Raw genomic sequence first — 20,991 nt, 5'->3', positions numbered from 1 at the left:
TCATATTTGAGAACCTTTCTTGACCACTGTCAATATTTTAGCTCCCAAAATTGTAATCTCGGCTGAGCTCCTACTTTGCATAATATTAAGCTTAGGAAGAATTCTAAGGACGACCATGGACAGAGTTTACAAAAAATTTATTAGGAGGGAAGCTTTCTTCATCACAATTGCCTCACAAGTTCCTCTGCAATGGACGTCCAAAAGAAGATTAACTTCTGATTCTGACGAAGACTCATTCAAGGCGGTAACATGAAGAGAGATTTAAATTTTCGCAATGATTTGAATTCTTATGAATGAAGTAAGTACACTACCAATCTTGAACCATTACCTTGAAAGTTATGGTAAGGAGGAACAATAGAAGATTTATTAAAGCCTTGAAAGAATTGAAAATGTGATTGGAGAAACTGGTCTGTTGTTGTACAGTCTTTATTAAAGTCGATTCCATTTGAAAGAATCGAAGTTGCTTTTTTATCGAAGTTGTTGTTTTATAGTGTTTATTAAAGCCAATTCCGCTTGAAAGAATCGAAATTGTGATTGTCAGATGGTGATATGTTGTTTTATAGTCTTTATTAAAGCCAAGTCCATTTGAAAGAATCGAAATTGTGATCAGGAGACGGTGGTCTGTTGTTTTACAGTCTTTATTAAAGGTTCTGCTTGAAAGAATCAAAATTGCGATTGGGAGACGATGGTCTGTTGTTTTATAGTTTTTATAAAAGCCGATTCGACTTGAATGAATCGAAATTGCGATTGGGAGACGGTGGCCTTTTGTTTTACAGTCTTTATGAAATCTGATTTTACTTGAAAGTATCGAAATTGCGGTTGGGAGACGGTGGTCTGTTGTTTTATAGTCTTTATAAAAGCTGATTCTACTTTAAAGTATCGAAGTTGCGATTAGGAGACGGTGGTCTGTTGTTTTATAGTTTTTATTAAAGCAAATTCCGCTTGGAAGAATCGAAATTGAGATTGTCGGATGGTGATATGTTGTTTTATAGTCTTTATTAAAGCCAAGTCTATTTGAAAGAATCGAAATTGTGATTAGGAGATGGTGGTCTGTTGTTTTATAGTCTTTATTAAAGCCAATTCCGCTTGAAAGAATCGAAATTGTGATTGTCAGATGGTGATGTGTTGTTTTATAGTCTTTATTAAAGCCAAGTCCATTTGTAAGAATCGAAATTGTGATTTGGAGACTGTGGTCTGCTGTTTTATAGTCTTTATTAAAGGTTCTGCTTGAAAGAATCAATATTGCGATTGGGAGACGGTGGTCTGTTGTTTTATAGTCTTTATTAAAGGTTTCACCAGAAAGAATCAAAATTGTGATTGGGAAACGGTAGTCTGTTGTTTTAAAGTCTTTATTTAAGCTGACTGTATTTGAAAGTATTGAAATTGCGATTGGAAAACAGTCATCTGATTGTTTTATAGTCTTTATTAAATCTGATTCCCCTTAAAAGAATCGAAATTGCGATTGGGAGACGGTGGTCTGTTGTTTCATAGTCTTTATTAAATCCGATTCCCTTTAAAAGAATCAAAAGGGCGATTGGGAGGTGGTGTTCTATTGTTTTAGAGTCTTTATTAAAGCCAATTCCCTTTAAAAGAATCGAAATTGCGATTGGGAGGCGGTGGTATGTTGTTTTATAGTCTTTATTAAAGCCAATTCCCTTTAAAAGAATCGAAATTGCGATTGGGAGGCGGTGGTCTTTTGTTTTATAGACTCTATTAAAGCTGATTCAACTTAAAAGAATCAAAATTGCGATTGGAAACCAGTGTTCTGTTGTTTTATAGTCAATATTTCCCTTGAAGGAATCGAAATCACGATTGGAAGACGGTGGTCTTTTGTTTTATAGTCTTTATTAAAGCCGATTCTACTTGAAAAAATCGAAATTGCGATTGGGAGACGGTGGTCTGTTGTTTTATAGTCTTTATTAGTTTCTGTTGTTTCAGTGTTCTGTTGTTTTATAGTCAATATTTCCCTTGAAGGAATCAAAATCACGATTGGAAGAGGGTGGTCTTTTGTTTTATAGTCTTTATTAAAGCCGATTCTACTTGAAAAAAATCGAAATTGCGATTGGGAGACGGTGGTCTGTTGTTTTATAGTCTTTATGAAATCATATTCTACTTGAAAGTATCGAAATTGCTATTGGGGGACGTCTTTATGAAATCATATTCTACTTGAAAGTATCGAAATTGCTATTGGGGGATGGTGGTCTATTGTTTTATAGTCTTTATTAATGGTTCCACCTGAAAGAATCAAAATTGCGATTGGAAGACGGTGGTCTATTAAAGCTGATTCAACTTGAAAAAATCAAAATTGCGATTTGAAGACGGTGGTCTGTTGTTTTATAGTCTTTATTAAAGCCGATTCTACTTGAAAAAATCGAAATTGCGATTGGGAGACGGTGGTCTGTTGTCTTATACTCTTTATGAAACCTTATTCTACTTGAAAGTATCGAAATTGCTATTGGGGGACGGTGGTCCATTGTTTTATAGTCTTTATTAATGGTTCCACCCGAAAGAATTAAAATTGCGATTGGAAGACGGTGGTCTGTTGTTTTGAAGTCTTTATTTAAGCTGATTCTACTTGAAAGTATTGAAATTGCAATTTGGAGACGGTGGTATGTTGTTCTATAGTCTTTATTCAAGCCGATTCAACTTGAAAGAATCGAAATTGCGATTGGAAAACAGTGGTCTGTTGTTTATAGTCTTTATTAAAACTGATTCCCCTTGAAAGAATCAATATTACGATTGTGAGACGGTGGTCTGTTGTTATATAGTCTTTAATAAAACCAATTCTCATTGAAAGAACCGAAATTGAAATTAGGAGACGGTGGTCTGTTGTTTAATGGTCTTTATTAAAGCCAATTCCCTTAAAAGAATCGAAATATCAATTGGGAGACGGTGGTCTGTTGTTTTATAGTCTTTATTAAGGCCCGCTCCACTTGAAAGAATCAAAATTACGATTGGGAGATGGTGGTCTGTTGTTTTATAGCCTTTTTTAATGCCAATTCCACTTAAAGGATCGAAATTGCAATTGAGATTCGGTGGTCTGTTTTGACTGTAGTCTCTATTAAAGCCGATTCTTCTTGTAAAAAAAAACGAAATTGCGATTGGGAGACGGTGGTCCGTTGTTTTATAGTCTTTATTAAAGCCGATTCTACTTGAAAGTATCGAAAATGGGATTGGGAGACGGTGGTTTGTTGTTTTAATGTCTTTATTAAAGCTGATTCCACTTGAAAGAATCGAAATTACGACTGTAACACAGTGGTCTGTTGTTTTATAGTCTTTATGAAATATTTCCTTGAAAGAATCAAAATCATGATTAGAAGCCGGTGGTCTGTTGTTTTATAGTCTTTATTAAAGCTGATTCTACTTGAAAGTATCGAAAATGGGATTGGGAGACGGTGGTTTGTTGTTTTTTAGTTTTTATGAAATATTTCACTTGAAAGAATCAAAATTGCAATTGGGAGACGGTGGTTTGTTTTTTTATAGTCTTTATTAAAGATGATTCTACTTGAAATTTATCGAAAATGCAATTGGGAGACGGTGGTTTGTTTTTTTATAGTCTTTATTAAAGATGATTCTACTTGAAAGAATCGAAGTTTTGATGGAGAGATGGTAGTCTATGGTTTTATAGTCAAACAGTTCGTGGTAACGAACTGTAGTAAGGAGCGACCCGGCTCAATAGTAACCAAAACTCTAAAAAATTGAACTTTGATATCAATAGCTACATCAAAAGAATCGCATTTTAATGCTGATTTTAAATATATAAGTTTCATCAAGTTTAGTCTTACCCATCAAAAGTTACGAGCCTGAGAAAATTATTTAGGAAAATATGGGGAAACACCCCCTAAAAGTGGTAGGATCTTAACGAAAATGACGCCATCAGATTCAGCGTATCAGAGAACCCTACTGTAGAAGTTTCAAGCTCCTACCTACAAAAATGTGGAATTTTGTATTTTTTGCCAGAAATCACGGGTGCGTGTTTATTTGTTTGTTTGTTTGTTTTGTTTTTTTTTCTTTTCCCCAGGGGTCATCGTATCGACCAAGTGTTCCTAGAATGTCGCAAGAGAGCTCATTCTAACGGAAATGAAAAGTTCTAGTGCCCTTTTTAAGTGACCAAAAAAATTGGAGGGCATCTAGGCCCCCTCCCACGCTCATTTTTTCCCAAAGTCAACGGATCAAAATTTTGAGATAGCCATTTTGTTCAGAATAGTCGAAAACCATAATAACTATGTCTTTGGGGATGACTTACTCCCCCACAGTCCCTGGGGGAGGGGCTGCAAGTTACAAAACTTTGACCAGTGTTTACATATAGTAATGGTTATTGGGAAGTGTACAGACGTTTTTAGGGGGATTTTATTTTCTTTGGGGGTGGGGCTGAGGGGGGTGGGCTATGTTGGAGGATCTTTCCTTGGAGGAATCTGTCATGGGGGAAGAAAAATTCAATGACAAGGGCGCAGGATTCTCTAGCATTACTATAAGAAAACAATGAAAAATAAACATGAAAACGTTTTTTCAAATGAAAGGAAGAAGTAGCATTGAAACTTAAAACGAACAGAGATTATTACGCATACGAGGGGTTCTAAAAATACTTTAGCATAAAGAGCGAGGTATTTAGGAGGAGATAAATACCTTGCTCTTTATGCTAAAGTATTTTTAGTAATTTCAACTATTTATTCTACGGCCTTTCTGATTCAGGGGTCATTCTTAAAGAATTGGGACAAAACTTGCGATTTAGTGTAAAGAGCGAGGTATTAACGAGGGTACAAACCCCCTCGTATACATAATAAAAATATAAGGTTATGAAAGTTTGTTACGTAAGTTAATTCTTAAGTTACGTATATTTTTTACTAATAAAAACGTTCATTAAAAATTAAAAGTTCTAGTTGCCTTTTTAAGTAACCGAAAAATTGGAGGGCAACTAGGCCTCCTTCTCCACCCCTTATTTCTCAAAATCGTCTGATCAAAACTAAGAGAAAGCCATTTAGCCAAAAAAAGAATTAATATACAAATTTCATTTTAATAATTTATGTGCGGAGAGCCAAAACCAAACATGCATTAATTCAAAAACGTTCAGAAATTAAATAAAAAAAACTAATTTTTTTAGCTGAAAGTAAGGAGCGACATTAAAACTTAAAACGAACAGAAATTACTCCGTATATGAAATGAGTTGTCCCCTCCACAATCCCTCGCTCTTTACGCTAAAGTTTAACTCTTTGCCACAATTCTACTTTTTAAAACAATTAAAAGCTTTAGCGTAAAGAGCGAGGGATTGTGGAGGGGACAACTCATTTCATATACGGAGTAATTTCTGTTCGTTTTAAGTTTTAATGTCGCTCCTTACTTTCAGCTAAAAAAATTAGTTTTTTTTATTTAATCTTTATTAAAGCCGATTCTACTTAAAAGAATCGAAATTATGATTGAGAGACGATGGTTTGTTGTTTTTTAGTTTTTATTAAAGCCAATTCCACTTGAAATAATCGAAATTACGATTCTGAGATTGTTGTCTGCTGTTTTATAGTCTTTATTATAACCGATTCCACTTGAAAGAATCGAAACTGCGATTGGGAGACGTTGGTCTGTTGTTTTATAATCTTTAGTAAAGCTGATTCCACTTGAAAGAATCGAAATTGTGATTTGGATACGGTGGTCTGTTGTTTTATAGTCTTTATTAAAGCGAATTCTACTTGAAAGAATCTAAATTGTGATTGGGAGACGTTGGTCGGTTGTTTTATTGCCTTTATTAAAGTTGATATCATTTGAAAGAATCGAAATTGCAATTGCTAGACAATGGTTTGTTGTTTTATAGTCTTTATTAAAGCCAATCCCACTTGAAAGAATCGAAATTACGATTCTGAGATGGTAGTCTGATGATTTATATTTCTTATTAAAGCCGATTCCACCTAAAAGGATCAAAATTGCAATTGGGAGACGGTAGTCTGTTTTTTTATAGTCTTTATTAACGCTGATTCCACTTGAAAGAATCGAAACTGTGATTGGAAGACGCTGGTCTGTTGTTTTATAGTTTTTATTAAAGCCGATTTCACTTGAAAGAATCGAAATTTTGATTTGGAAACAGTGGTCTGTTGTTTTATAGTTTTCATTAGATCCGATTCCACTTGAAAGAATCGAAATTGTGATTGGGACACGATGGTTGGTTGTTTTATTGTCTTTATTAAAGGTGATACCACTTTGAAGAATCGTAATTGCGATTAGGAGACGGTGGTATCTTGTTTTATAGTCTTTATTAAAGCCGATTCCACCTAATAGAATTGAAATTGCAATTGGAAGACGGTGGTTGGCCGTTTTATTGTCTTTATTAAAGCTGATTTCAATTAAAATATTCGAAATTGCGATTGGGAGACTGTGTTTTATTGTTTTATTATCTTTATTAAAGCCAATTCTACTTGAATAATCACAGTTGCAATTGGGCGATGCTCATTTGTTGTCTAATGGTCAAAGGCAAATTTAACCAGCGTGGCATTGAACTGCTAAGAAGATTCAGCAGAATCAAGATCAGAAATTATGAAGTAATTATGGTCATTAGTGAAATTGAATTTTTTGGGACTGCTTGAGTTTTTTCAAAAAATATTACAAAGAAAAAAAAGATATGATGAACAGGTTGGCTGTGTCAGTTGCAATGTCGTAATTAAAATCATCCATCCTTTAGTTTAAAAGATATGAAAAAGAACATGGTGTAATCTTTAATTTTTTAGTAGGGTCAAGTTATGCCTTGATACTGAGATCATAAATCATAATGTCTCTAATGGTGGAGTTTTTCATTTAGTAATGAGGCATTGTTTTTGTGGAAATCACTGCTTATATGGTAGTCTTTTTGTGTGAGACACAGAGCCAATTTGTTCCAACTATCGAATTATCGAAAATATCGGAAAATATAGCCTATAATAAATGTTATTCTTTTGGGGGGGGGGGAAAGTAACATGACCTCAGCCTTTTACATTTTGCAAATCACAGTGTAAGTTGCGTTTTTATGTTTTTAGGCACAGTATCAAAGCCTTAGCCTGTATATATGGTATATTTGAAGCAACAATATTTTGGGTGTCAGGAAGTAGAAAAATAAACTGGGGATTAAGCAGAAACAATGTATATCGTGACTTTGCATTCTTCATTTTTTGGAAGAAATAATATTTTGGAGCATAAACCATTTTAATAGGTTCGAGGGGTTGCCAACTAAGGCGTTAAAATGGTAGCCTAAAAGTTGAGGAAAAGCTCTGCTTCTGCATCATTTTATTCAAAAATCTGAACCAAATATTACTACCATTCTTCACGTCTGCCTGAAAACCTAAATCTTTTTTTCACATTCAGTTTCATTGTTTTGACAATGTATTATTATTTTCTTTGTTATAACCTTTCCAGCAGTATTGTCAGAATATTTTAGCAGTTTCTCAGAGTGTTGATTACTCAGTTATTGTATGAAAAGCAAGGTCACAAAATAACCCTGCTTTTTTGTATGCATTTTAAGATAAAATATTCACAAATTTGAATAAAAACATATGCAGAAGCTGTTTTTCATTTCATAAAATTTAGAATAGCCTCGGTTTGGTTTTCATGGACTTGAAGGTACAGCATTGATAATTTTGAAGGTTCAGCAAAAACAATACGTTTTGGTTGCTTAGGCTTGACTTCATTGGTTAGTATGGTTACTCTCTTTTTCTTGTCTCCCTCGGGTATTTTGACTTCATAAGTTGGCCAATTAGAAATTAACTCCAGCGATGGTTTAATTGGAAAGGAGAATATTTGAAATAAAAATCAAAATAGATGGCGCTATGTTCTTCTGATTAATAAACTTATTATTTTGAATTTGTGGTTACAATAGGAGTTAACCTAGCTAAATTTCTTAAATGAGCGTTATTTACCTTAGGTTCAATGTTGCGGCTCGTATAAGTATTACGATTACTCGGATGTGCATATTCCAATCCCAAATGAATGCAGAAATCAAATCACAGGTAACGTTCATAAATATGGATGCCATGAAATCTTCTCCCACTACCTTTCAACAAGATCAGGACCCCTGGCTGGTGTAGCCTTAGCACTATTCATCTTACAGGTATTTTTAATTTTAAATCTTACTCATATACCCGAAGTCAGGTACGTCACACCCAATTTCTTAAGGGTGTACTTCTCTTCCAGAAAAGTAATTTACTTCTTCTATATAATTTGGATTGTTTATTTTGTAAGCAGTAACTCACTAAGCTAATAAGAACGAAAGGTGAGTTTTGATAGAAGTCGTACATCGAATTCAAATTCGACGGAAAAAAGATGGTTCTCAGTCGTTGAATACTCGTTTTACTTTAATTTTATTTAAAAACTAATCAGCAAATAATTTTTTTTAACAGAACAAAACCTTGCTGTTTAGCTCTATAGCTCCATTTTGAGAATAAAAGCCAGTTGATAAAATGTAATAGATTCTGTTTTCGTTTTGGTTGTTTGTCAACCTTTTGCAACCTCTTATTAATCCAAGAAAACCTATTCAATTAATTATTACTGACACATGATTTCATTGTACATCTCTTTAAATTTACAAATATTATTTAATATCCTCTCCAGCCCTAGTATAATATAATTAAAGCCTTTTAGTCGAACTATAATACCAAAAATAGACGAAATAACACCAAAAACCATTCACAAAAAATAGCCCACATGCCTTTCTGGGACTTTTTCAAAATTTTAATTTCTTTACTTTTGGTTGAATGTCCTAGTTAACACTTATTGAACACAAAAGAAGATGTCTTCAATAAACTAATAAATAATTAAAATACTCACCTTTGGCAATATACCCTTCTGATAATAGTTTCCTAAACTGCAATACCAATGATTAAATTATACAAGTTAGTAGTATTCCCTCAATGATTTTAACAAGCCAGATAGGGAGTAAAATATTAGAACTACTAGCCCCTCAAGACGCAAGTGTGTGTCATAAGGAACATTTTCAGGTGGCTCTTACGTCATTGGAGTTAAGGGTGACACAATCTTGCGTGACTTTGCTTCAGTATTGAAAAAGAGTTCAGTGTGTCAGTATCAAGGATACCTTAGTAATGGATGCTTTTACTCAATTGCACATTGAAGGTGCTAAAAGTAGCAAAAAGAAGTCTAGAGAGCTAATGCTACAGTGAAAATTACAAGGAGCTGCCAGCTAACCGTAGAATGGGACGAAATGTTTGCGCGATATTTTATATCATTAAACAAATTCTAGTTGGAAGGACAGTCATGCTTTGCAGGAAAAGTGGATATGATGCATATACAAAGATTGCAAGATTAATTAAATACATTAGTGAATTATATTGATGACAACCTGATTCAATCTATTAAGAAGGAGTAAGTTTGTTACATGCGAAATCTATTTTTAGTCTATAATCGGCGGTGAGAGTGTCATGATTAAAAATGAGTAAATTTGAGAAACACCAAATTATACGGAATCTAATAAAATTGGAAAATGTTTGATTTTAGATGATGATTTTCTAGAGTTATTTCTTCAAAGTAAAATATTCTCTCAAAGAATGGTTAACGATATTATAAGAAATGAGTCTCCATCATTGGACTATTGTATGAAACTTTTACATCGTGGCCCAGATATATTTATTTAATTCTTTGATATATTAATTGAAACAAAACAAAATGTGATTTTGCTTTTAACCACTACCTAGGTGGCAATTTTGCAAGGCAACAACAAACGGTTTTGTGACGTCACTCTTCCTCCTCCTAGAAGACTTTTATTTTCCCCAGTCTGTTTCTTTTTGGAAGTGAGACAGTCAAAATTGATAATATTTTACACATGTCCATTATGTTTGTATACATTGGCCAGCTGGTCAACCTGTGAGAATCGTACTTTTGTTGATGACTATATTGAAAAGTGTGGATTATGTATTCCATGTAAATTGCATAGAAGATACGCAATTCCAATTAAAGACTGTAATTCCTGTCTTGAAGAGGTTTGTGACTCTCGCACTAGAGGTTTCCTATGCTAAAATTTTCACTATGATAAATGTGACCAATGGGAAAATATTTACCCTCGCACGATTGAAAAAAAACCCTAAATATGATTCCAGTTCATTTCTAAGAGACTGGTATCGTAGTTTTAAATTGTTTTCGTAGGCAAACCTGGTCTACGGTTCAATTGCTTGAATAATAAACGAGTCTGGCTATTACAACATAGCTGTGAAGATACAGGCTACAATTATTATAAACCTATAGACTTTTATTTGGCTGTTCTTCAAAAGTGATTCTTCATATGCATACAAAAAGCGATTCTTCATATGATAATTTTGTATTTGACATCTATTCAATGGCCAAACTGAAACAGGTCAATTCTATATTATGAATCAAAATAATATTATTGAATTTACGAAGAGATATAATAAAAACAAAGTTACAATATGTTGTTGAAAATGTGACCCTGACTTTGCATGCCATTACAGTATGTTTTAGAAAATGTTACCCTGACTTTGCATGCCAAGATGAATACAAGTTGAATCCTGACGAGCTGCCGCTACTTATCTTTTCAGACGATTACCTATGCATGGAAGTAGAAATCTAAAGGACACAAAGCTTTTGTTACACACAAGTTTTATTATTAAATAAATTTAAAAAGTTTTTAAATCACTCTAATTTTGGGGCACTAAAATTTATATTATACAGGTAGAAAAGATTATTTTCAACTGGAAAGTCGTTCAATCGAGGATCGTCACCATAAGTGCTAAGAAATTCACTATAAGTATACAAGCAACGTCGAAAAATAAAATATAATAGTGCATGAAAACCACAGCTTTTGGTTGATAAACCTTGTACTCGAATTCAATTTTGAATAATAAATTTTTCACTTCGCTCAAGAAAGGTTTTAATGTGAGGCGCATAGAACCTGTACAGTAGGCCAAGAGAAACAAAATTCAATATTTTTCGCTTTTTGAAAGATGCATAGCCAATGCACCACCTTTAGAGTTTTAGGGCTACTGTTAACAATGAAAAGGCTTTTGTTAATACTTTGAATATGGTCAAGGAAATCCGAGAGTATACAATAGGATTTGTATTTGGACATGTAAGGATCCAAATTAAATACATTGATTATTTGATTTGTGTTCATGGTGCCAAGTCTAATAGAATACTACCTTCAGGGGTAATTCTCCAACTGGTTTCAAATTAATTTAATGAGATTAATGCAATACTCTCTCAAAGGGTTCGGCAAAGGTACACTCTAAGAATAAAGTCCCCGTTTCAACAGTGGTCAAATATTGAGTACCGGACAAATCCAATATCGTGAGTTTTTGCAAAAATATCTAAGTTTTACTGTTTATGCTGACATATACTGTCAAATAATTGTGGATATCGGCCTAGAGATTGCATGGTCAATTTATATAAGGTCCTGTAGGATTTATTAAAAGATAAGTTGTAGAGCAGAATTTAAATTTATGTGAAGAATTTGCCCCTGATCCAACGGCACTGGTACTATGTACAAAAACATGGCAAGTTTGAAGGATTGTTTACATAGATAAATGATGAATCAGTGTAGGTACGAGTAACCGTAGCAATATGTCGTTGAGTCGTGATTGTATGAGGAACTATGTATTTGACATTATTTCCGCTTGCTCTTAATTTTTCAATTGCCAAAGCAACAGAGCTCACAGCTTGTTGTTTTTGTTCATGGAGTATTGGCGATGAGTTTGCATTGCTGATGGCAAGAGTGATGTTTTACGCTTCTGGCTTAACATAAGACTGATCATTGATGAGGTTTTTCTTGCCCTTTTTAAACCTTTTCTACTTTGTCTGATTTCAATCACTCACAGAGGCATCGTGCGCTGAACTTAAGATTTTGTGAAACACTTTCTTTAAAATCCTTTCCGGAGCCCCAATCATGCAATGCATAAGACGCGAAATGCATGGCAACAAGTGCAATATGTTTCTTAGCAAGGCCGTATAATAGTCCTTTTCATTAATGATCATCCATTCATTTAAACAGGCCCTGTAATAGTCCATTTCATGACCCAATTGTTGTGGTCCAAGAGTAGCAGCATAGCAATCAATATCAGGAAAAACAAAAATATTTTTTCTATTAACCATGTCGTTATAGAATGGGACAAAAATAACAAGTAATCACGCCTAAAACAGTTTGCTATTGCTAGAGGATCACTCCATCTACCTCTTAATGTTAACTGACAGAGTCCCAAATGCGAAGCTTTGACTGAAATATATTGACGGTGCTTTATACTGTAGTGGTGAATGTGTTCATAAGTGGTTTTTTGTTCAAGAATACTTAGAAGAGGGACATTGGTGTTACCAATTCTCTATGTTTTGACAAAGGAAGTGTAAAGGAATACACAATTGTATAATGAGAAGCTAGGGGGATAGCCTGCAAAAATAACACGTTCTATCCCACTGAGGCTTCCAGTGCTTCGACCATTAATTATATTTTGCTTCGAAACAAACACAGATTATCATTGAGAATAACCTTCTTATTGCCAAGGGGAGAACTAATATAAATCTTGCCCTGTTCCATTGAATAGTTAAAGTGGAATGCACCATTATTACGAACAGAGATTTATCTATTGATAACACGACAGAGATCAGTCATACTACCATATTCCTTTTATGGTAATGTGATGAATGGATATTCACCCGAGTTCATTGATTCAACCCATTCCTCACTGCCGATTTGCTGATCATGAGGTCTTACTTTAATCTCATATGTGCGATCTTCTCATGATATCATACGTATTTTTGAGAATGCAATCAATAAGAGCAACTTCATACTTTCTCTTGACCTTGATGGCTGGGGAGGTTTTTGTCCAAAAATCGCTTGTTTCATTCAAATCGCCATAGAGGGGCTTAGCCATTTATAGAGAATAGTGTTTACAACTCCTGCAATTATCGGCAGTAACAATGAAAAGAAACTACCATCCTCTTGAATAAGCCGTTCACTTCTAAAATATTTTCTTTTCTTTTTGCAAGCTAGGGCACGTACAAGTGAAAGATATTGCTTTGTCTGTTGCCTAACATCTTCTGACATTTGAAGATTGCCTTCAGTTAAATTTAAACTAAGTTCAGATAGTAGATTAATGAATCAATTCTCTATACTATTTTTTAGTATTGCTTTCCTAAGCCATGGTTTTGAATTAACTAGGATGAAATATAAATGTCTATTTTCAAGTAGCTTTTTCAGTGTCTTGATGAAGATGAATAGCCTTTTTTGCTATTCACACGTAGATACACAGTAATTTTATTATCAAAAATATCTGTAACTACACGTAACTCTTTGGCTGTGTTTTGATTAAGGTCTAATAGAATGTCTCAATAAGGTTCATTAGTAGCTTGATTTTCTGCCGAAAGTAAAAATTTCAATTTTGTGGTGTTTATTTGCTTGTTTAAAGTTATAAGATAACTTGAGTCGCGAACAATCCTATAGATGATATAGTAAGTACTACTCAATAAGCGTTTTCTCATACATTTACTGAGCAGTTACAGGAGTTACAGCAGTTACGGAAGTTTTACATGATTTGACGGGACCGTGAATAATTTTAACATATTTTGAGACCATTCTTCAATGGATTCAGCTAAATTATCAATAATCAGCCACGAGCATGGTTCAATAATATTAAAAATGTCTGTTTCCCCGTATGTATTTTATCTCTGGTGCAATAATATTTATTTTATCACAGGACTCTTGCCGCACACTATAGCAATAACATAAATTTCTCAGATTTCCTAAAAACATTTTATGAGACGATTTTGTATTATTCTCGTTAAAAGTATTGCTTTGCTAGATATTGATGGTTGGAAAGCAATGATCTGAATGGCGTTTAAAATTGCTAAGTATTCCTCCAATTTCGAAAGACAACTAACCGAACCAAACCTCAATCGATTGAATAAATAGTGAAAATATAGAATGCATGGTTTCTTTAATACATAAATAAATACACTATAATTTTTTTGGAGAAAACAACATAAAATAGGCACTTGGATATATTTACAGTAAAAATACTTAAATATGCCACCGAATGGAGCAGCTGGGACAGCCTCAGAAGGCATGGTGGCCAGAACGGTGGCCAGAAGGCGCGGTACGGGGTTGAATGACAGCATGTAAAACAATAACATAATATTAAGCACTTTTTAAACGATTTCACTTTGCGCAAATTTAAATAAATATATACAAAAAAGCCTAGAAAAAAAGGGGGGCCACTTCCCACCAACTATTTGGCTTTCTTCAGACCGAGACGCCATCTTTACGCTAGACATATGTCTCGATCTGAAGTAAGATAGTGACTGTGTGGTAATACCTACACACCACCTGCCCATACACACAAATTATCCAATATGGTCGACATGGTATTTTCTTCTACTCAAACTGTATAGTTTTTAATTTATAAAGAGCGAATTGCCATGAACTTCGCTCTTGGAACTACCTTATTTTCTACACAGTTCCTATAGACTCTCATGTCGAATTATAGTATGATGGCACCCCTTTCCAGACCTACTTGATATCGTCATTGTGTGTTGCACACAAAAAAACCTTGGACCTGCAAACACACCGTGGGCTATTAAGGTGCTCCCTGTCTCAGATTTTTAAAAATAACAATTTATTTGGGGCCCGGCACTTCATATAGCTCCAGGTAAATGGCCTCGTCCAAGTTGGTTCAATCCATTCAAGGGCTAATATTCACACCATTTTCCAAACCGTCTAATAAATTTTCAGTTTTAACCTTTAACAATAATGATTCGGTGTCCCCATAATATAATTTAACTTGTTCTCTTCCGGCCATTGGAGCTTACTCACATTGTAATAAAATTCAAACATGAGTTATTTCGAAATTTCTAAAATGACACAGCCAGTGGCAATATTTTTATTTAAATTCGCACTTCTTTTTTTCTATGTTTGAGGACATATTGTAATCCATGATCGTGAACGATTTGAAATTTAGATCTGCAATGATGCGAGCAATTTCGTTTGGGCACATTTCGCAACGACTCCTATTGCGCAAACTCTTGCATATCTTACCAAAGGCCAAATTTAGAATATGGTTAAAAATGTCTTTTTTGATCTTTGTTTTTGCCTCCGACCGTTTACTGACAAAAGTGTTAATAAAAGACTTCATATATGGCTTTTGATCGATTTGGGGAGACTCAAGAATCTTTGTGAAGCCGTTGGCCAGCATCCACCCCAAAAAACGTGATGTTTCACAATATTCAGTTTCGGATGAAGTTCGGCAATAAGCTTTTGTTTTGAAGGTGTCCAGTGTATACCCCCATCCTCTACCAAAGATAAATTATAGTCACTTAATTAATCCCTGGGCACTTGTCTGTTTATACACGCCAAAACAAAGTCCTTTACCGAGTTATGAAGTTCCACTGGTATTTCACCAATAATTTTAAAAACCATCCTTGTGGTCCAGTCTCCTCAACAACAGTAACGGTGGAGAAATTTGGAGCAGAAGGATTGTCCAGAAAATTGTAAATCCCATATGGCAAAGAGAAGTGAGACATTGCTGACGGATAAAGGGAATTCATATCCAAGAAAACTGCATTCAAGTTTTCACTGGCACGTTGTCCAGTCGGGTCAGTCTCTAGAAGAGGATCTCCGTGAAAAACGTGCTCACTTAAAATTGGGAACCATAGATCTTTCCACAAATAAGTACTGATCAACGTCGGTGATCAGACCTATTTTTGCATCACTGATTTTAGAAATTAAATCCATCAGCAGATGAGGATCTTAAAAATAATGCTACAAATCCGATCCAAATTCCTCATTATTTTTTTTGTGTTTTTACAATGTTACAAACTGTATCCAACAACGCCAATACATCTCCAATGCATCCCTCGCCAGATATATCTTAGGATAATACCCCCAATTCTTACACCCTCCCTTAGCCAAAACTTTCTTAGCAAATTCATAATCGGCATTGGTGCATTAACGATCGTGAAGTGAATCTTAAAACGCTTCTATGGGTGGCAATTTTTTCTACCTTAGCCTCGAGATGGAGATGTATCCTCTTACAAGTGTATGCCCTTACATACTAATAAATCGTACATTTTATGATATGGAAAGTGCTGTTTGAGGAGGAGGAAACTATATTAAAATCAGAATCAATTTTTGTATCAGAATCAATTTACTAATAGATTTGGGAAAAAAAAGGAATCTAAAAAACGTATTTTATTCAAGTGTGTTTTACCATTTTCAACTATTGACCATTTGAATTCTAAGAGCGAAAACTTTTCAGATGATTTGGGTTCGAGAAATAACGGGGATTCTTTGCTCTATAAAACCAATAGCCTCTCTAACTGCCCAGCTCATAGAAAATTGCTGCAAATTTGCTTGCATGCAATGGCGCATATATTGGAATGATGCAAAGACAGTGTCCTTGCTTGACGGCCCCCCTTGATGGTTTTGAGAGGAAATCTAGATTTTGTGAGGGTAAGGATGCCTTAGGATGCCTCCTAAGGCTTGAATATAAATTTGCGCTTTACTGACAAAAATACAAATAAATGTACATTATCAGTTTAATATGTATATGCTGATTTTTATTCCTTAAAATGATAATAATGAATTGATTTTTTAAAGTTAAAAATGTAAAAACATTTAATATTTACTTTTTTCAGTAAAGTGCAAATTATGTTCAGCAGTAGTTGTAGTACATCTCCGAAACTACATTTTCCCCTTCAATTATGAGAGCCCTTGTTAACCATCCGACCTTCCCACCAACAGTATTTACTTTGGAGAGATCTTTTAGTACCCTGAGGTAATTACAAACGTGGATGAGGAGCATTATGAGTGAAGAACGCCTTTCAAGTTTTTGCTTATTAAGTATTCATTGGTGTATTGTAATTAGAGTACAAGAGCTCAATTTCGAAAAGCTGGCCATAGATAAATTTTCAAAACAGAAGCGAAATCTACAATTTACTTTTTCTGAAAAGTTTTATTTTTGTAATTTTAAGATCATATGTAAGTTTCTTTTCATGAGTAAATTACTTTTTTTTTAGATTTGGATAAATCCAAATCTTAAAACCGCTTTTTTAAATTAGTTCTTGCTTTTGAGGTATCATAGTTTTTGAATTTGTAATGATTAAAAATTCGTGATTATGTTCCGAACTCCAATTTCCCGCATTTGGTTCATAACAGAGAATGTCTCTAACAGGGAAAATGTGATTTCAGCGGAACCTTCAATGCTGGCAAAATTTTATACCACCATTGTGTTGTTTGTTTCTGGTTTTGTTGGTTTTGAACGCAAGGGCAACATCAGGATTAAATTTTACGTTTTTTAAAGGAAAATAGTGTGTTTGTACAATAAAGGGCCCTCTAATGAAAATTGAATTAAAAAGAATTATTTTTAAACTGAAAGTAAAAAGCAAAATTAAAACGAACAGAACTTGTTACGAGTATGAGGGAGTCGTCCCTTACTCAATACTTCACTCCTTAGACTAAAGTTTGACTTGTTGTTCCAACTATTTAAGAATGACTTTTGAAACAAAAGGACCGGTGGAGTTTTTCTTGACGGGAGGGGGGATGAAAATGAGAGAATATTTTCAAGAAAAAGTCTTTCTTGGGGAAAGGAAATGCTCCATTGCCCAAAGTGGGATTCCCCTGGACTATTTAAGAAACGATCTGAAATGAAATAAAAAATAACAAGTTTTTTTTTAACTGAAAGTAAGAAGCAACAACATTAAAACTTAAAACAAACCAAAATTATTATGCATATAAAGGGGGTAGGCCCCCCTTCATCCTCAATACCTTGCCCTTTACACTAAAGTTTTTCTTTAGAAAGAGCTTTTGAAGAAGCTTATTGTTCTAATTAAACCGCCTTTTTGTTTCAAAATCCATTCTTAAATAATAGGAACAAAACGTCAAAATTTGGCGTAAAAAGATAGGCATTGAGGAGGGGAAAATCCCCCTCATATAAGTAATAATTCTTTTTCGTTTGAGGTATTAATATTGCTCCTTAATTTCAGTTGAAATTTTTTTTCTTTGATTAATAAATAAAAAGGAATAAAAAAAGATGAACATATCAGCACTACCAAACAGATTCTAAAGCCGGAGAATCAGTTGGAAAAACTGATCCATATTTAATATTTTATTTGAATTATTGTATGAATAGCTTCACAGTAGCAGGCGGGCGTCAGGGGGGCACATGGCCCCCTGACATAGTGGTGGATTTTTGGTTGGGACCGCTTGCTCTGGTTTGGGTCAGGACGACAGTTTTTTTGTAATTGGTTTTTAATTGCTGAGTTTTTGTTGCAAATTGCAAATAGTAGCAATAGCTTCACATCATCACTAGTCAGAACGTTGGATTCTGAGTGGTGCGCAAAAAAAAATAGAATAGCCAGGCGTAAAACATAGCAGTAATTGCATATTTAAATAATAAATTTGTTGAGTAAAAGGACATCAAAACTTCTTAGATTATTATTGAGAGTATTTTTGTGATATCATCGTTTTATTTTCAATTGTTTTTCATAATTTTGCACTTTTTTTGTATTTGAATCCAAAAATTATAAAACAACAACCTCTGCTAGTAAAGAAAAATGAATAAAGAAATATGGAAAAATGAGCATCGCCAAATGAGATTCCAAGACCCTAGAATCAGTGGCAAAATTTATTCCCATTTCATATTTTATGTAGTTTTTTTTTAGATTTATGATAGAGACCTCCGTAAAGTCCTAAGGATAAGGGCTGTAAGTTAGGAAATTCGTTCATTGTTTACCCAACAATGTTCATTCATGTTTCAACTTTACTTTCCAAGAAGACGAAGGGGTATTCAGGTGAAGTTTAGTAACTAGTTTTAAAGCCAGTGATACGAAAAATATTTCAACTATCCACCAATACTAATTCAAACCGACATCTAATTCAAATACTAATCTCTTCTGCTACATAAAACTGTATAATTTTTCATATTTGTCAAATTCATCTTAACTTTGTAGGTGATTGCTGCCTTCTCTGCGTTTCATATGAGGAGTTTAATAAGAAGAGTAGAAAGAGGAGAAACCAATTACAAAAGAGTTTCAAGTAAAGGGTGAGTGTGTCTCACCCGTCTTTGATTTAATTTGGTTTTTGCACCTTGAAAGTTAAGGCTATGAAACTTCTCGGTTTTGTCTTTTGCTATATTTTTGTATATATGGTAACTACTGTGTCAATAATTTTGAGTCATTTTATCTAATTTTTTCGTTTTAGTTTTGACTAGGAACTGTTGTTTTTCTTCTGTCTGAAAGTGTCACAGTTCACTTTCAACTCACAAACAAATCTAAAACTTAACCAAGCTGGATTGGAATAAATTTTAATAGCTGAAATTGTCAAATCAATAAACAAAACAAAACAATTTTTGAAATGTAAGATTTTTTACTGCAAAGAAGTATATAAAGATATAAAACTAGAACCAAAGCAAATTATTGTTTTAGTATCAATGGTGAATCCATAGGGCTTTCTAAAAAAAGCGCCGGACAACTTTAATTGTCGAAGGAGAATCTGAAAAGGAGAAGAGCTGCTTCATTTATTTTTCTGACATTTTGAATTGTTTTCGGACATCACACTGTCCAAATACTTTACCCCGCCCCCTAATGTGCAGATATATTGCCTAAATTATATATTTCCCATCTATTCTGTACCTTCTTTTTTTCTTTCCTCGCGCTAAGTTGAAAGAAACTAGCGAAAGAAACCGGTTTATAGTGCATGAAGAACTTGAGCTGCAGAGGGTATATCATACAATTACCAGATGAAATTATGGTATAAAGTTCTGAGCTAGATACTGAAACAGATTTACTTGGCCATAATTAAAGCCTGTATGTCATATCTTCAATGAGATAAATTTTGTATCATTAATTGCGACAAATGGTGAAAATTTCTATAAGAGTAACCTTTCTCAATCCCATACTTCATGTATTTTTAAACATGCACTTGACTGGATGATTGAAATTATCAGGGAAAAGTAGCCGAACATTTACGAACTTTTATGATGACGCCTGGTAGAAAATAGATAAATTTTTGAAACCATGACACATAACGAAAATTGTGTCGCAATAATTTTGAATCGCTGGCAAAAGTAAGACGCATTTTGGTCTTATCAGTTGAACAAATACGCCTTTAATATCTGTATTGACACTAGCAAAAGGAATTTGTTTGTTTTATATCCATTGTAAAGATAACGTACATAGTTGATAGTCAAAAATTTATAATATTTATGGGAGTTTTGCTTTTAGTGTCCGTGCCATTTTGCCTGGGAGGTTCCTTTATGCTAGGCAATGCAAAATATGCTAATCAAATAAAGATAAATTTTTTTAATAGATTAAAGGGGCTGGAAGTTGACCTAAACTTACTAGCCTTATAGTCAATACCTCTTTGTTTCAGGGAAATGTATTTCCCAAAACTTAAGTTTCCCAACTTTTTCAGTATGTCAATATTCATTTTAATTAGCAATTAAACCATATAAAATTAGGTATGAGTCAATTACACATGCAGGAGCTTATTTAGATAATGAAAGGAAACATTCTGGGAGGAGTATCAAGTTTGTTGAAATAGAGCCCCCAGGTAAATTATATGGAAATAACACCAAAATCTGGAAATTTCTGTGATTTTGGACCAGACCATGCAAAAATCGCTAAATTTTTGATCCGCACCTCGTCCTCTGCGTCAGAAAAACATAAAGTGAGAAAACAGCCCGAGCCTTAAATTAATTTTTGTTTATAGTCAATCTTGCATTTGGTGCAAAAAATTAAATATGGTGAAACAGTAATAAGCAATGGTCTTCGTGTTGCTGCCCCGGTGAATGGTTCCCACCCCCATCACACTACCTTTCTGGGAAGCAGCACAACACACCAAAAAATTACGTAAGGTTCCTCAACGGTCTGTTTAGGCCTGCTAATTCCCTATGTCACGCTATGACGCCACGCTCCTTGACGTCCCATGATGCCGTATATGCAGATTCTTTCAGCCCTGCCATATTTTACCTAAGTTGGAAAAGAACTAAAAAAGACCACTTTTTCTTAGATCTAGTTCCTTTATAAGTGACT

At 34.1% G+C, this 20,991-nt stretch overlaps 1 protein-coding gene across 1 annotated transcript in view; it reads left to right on the top strand.

Moving 5' to 3' along the window:
• LOC136025292 (tetraspanin-2A-like) overlaps positions 1–19,145 on the top strand; it is a 41,439-nt gene extending 22,294 nt beyond the window's left edge. The window contains exons 4-5 of the mRNA XM_065701178.1: positions 7,877–8,062; positions 18,910–19,145. Coding sequence (XP_065557250.1) covers positions 7,877–8,062; positions 18,910–19,005 — 282 coding nt within the window. The 3' untranslated portion in view covers positions 19,006–19,145. The remainder of the gene's footprint in view (positions 1–7,876; positions 8,063–18,909) is intronic.
• Positions 19,146–20,991: the final 1,846 nt, after the last annotated feature.

This window comes from Artemia franciscana, chromosome 3 (genome assembly GCF_032884065.1).
Source record: "Artemia franciscana chromosome 3, ASM3288406v1, whole genome shotgun sequence".
Classification (NCBI taxonomy): Eukaryota; Metazoa; Arthropoda; class Branchiopoda; order Anostraca; family Artemiidae; genus Artemia; species Artemia franciscana.
This window is presented reverse-complemented; position numbering and strand designations above follow the sequence as displayed.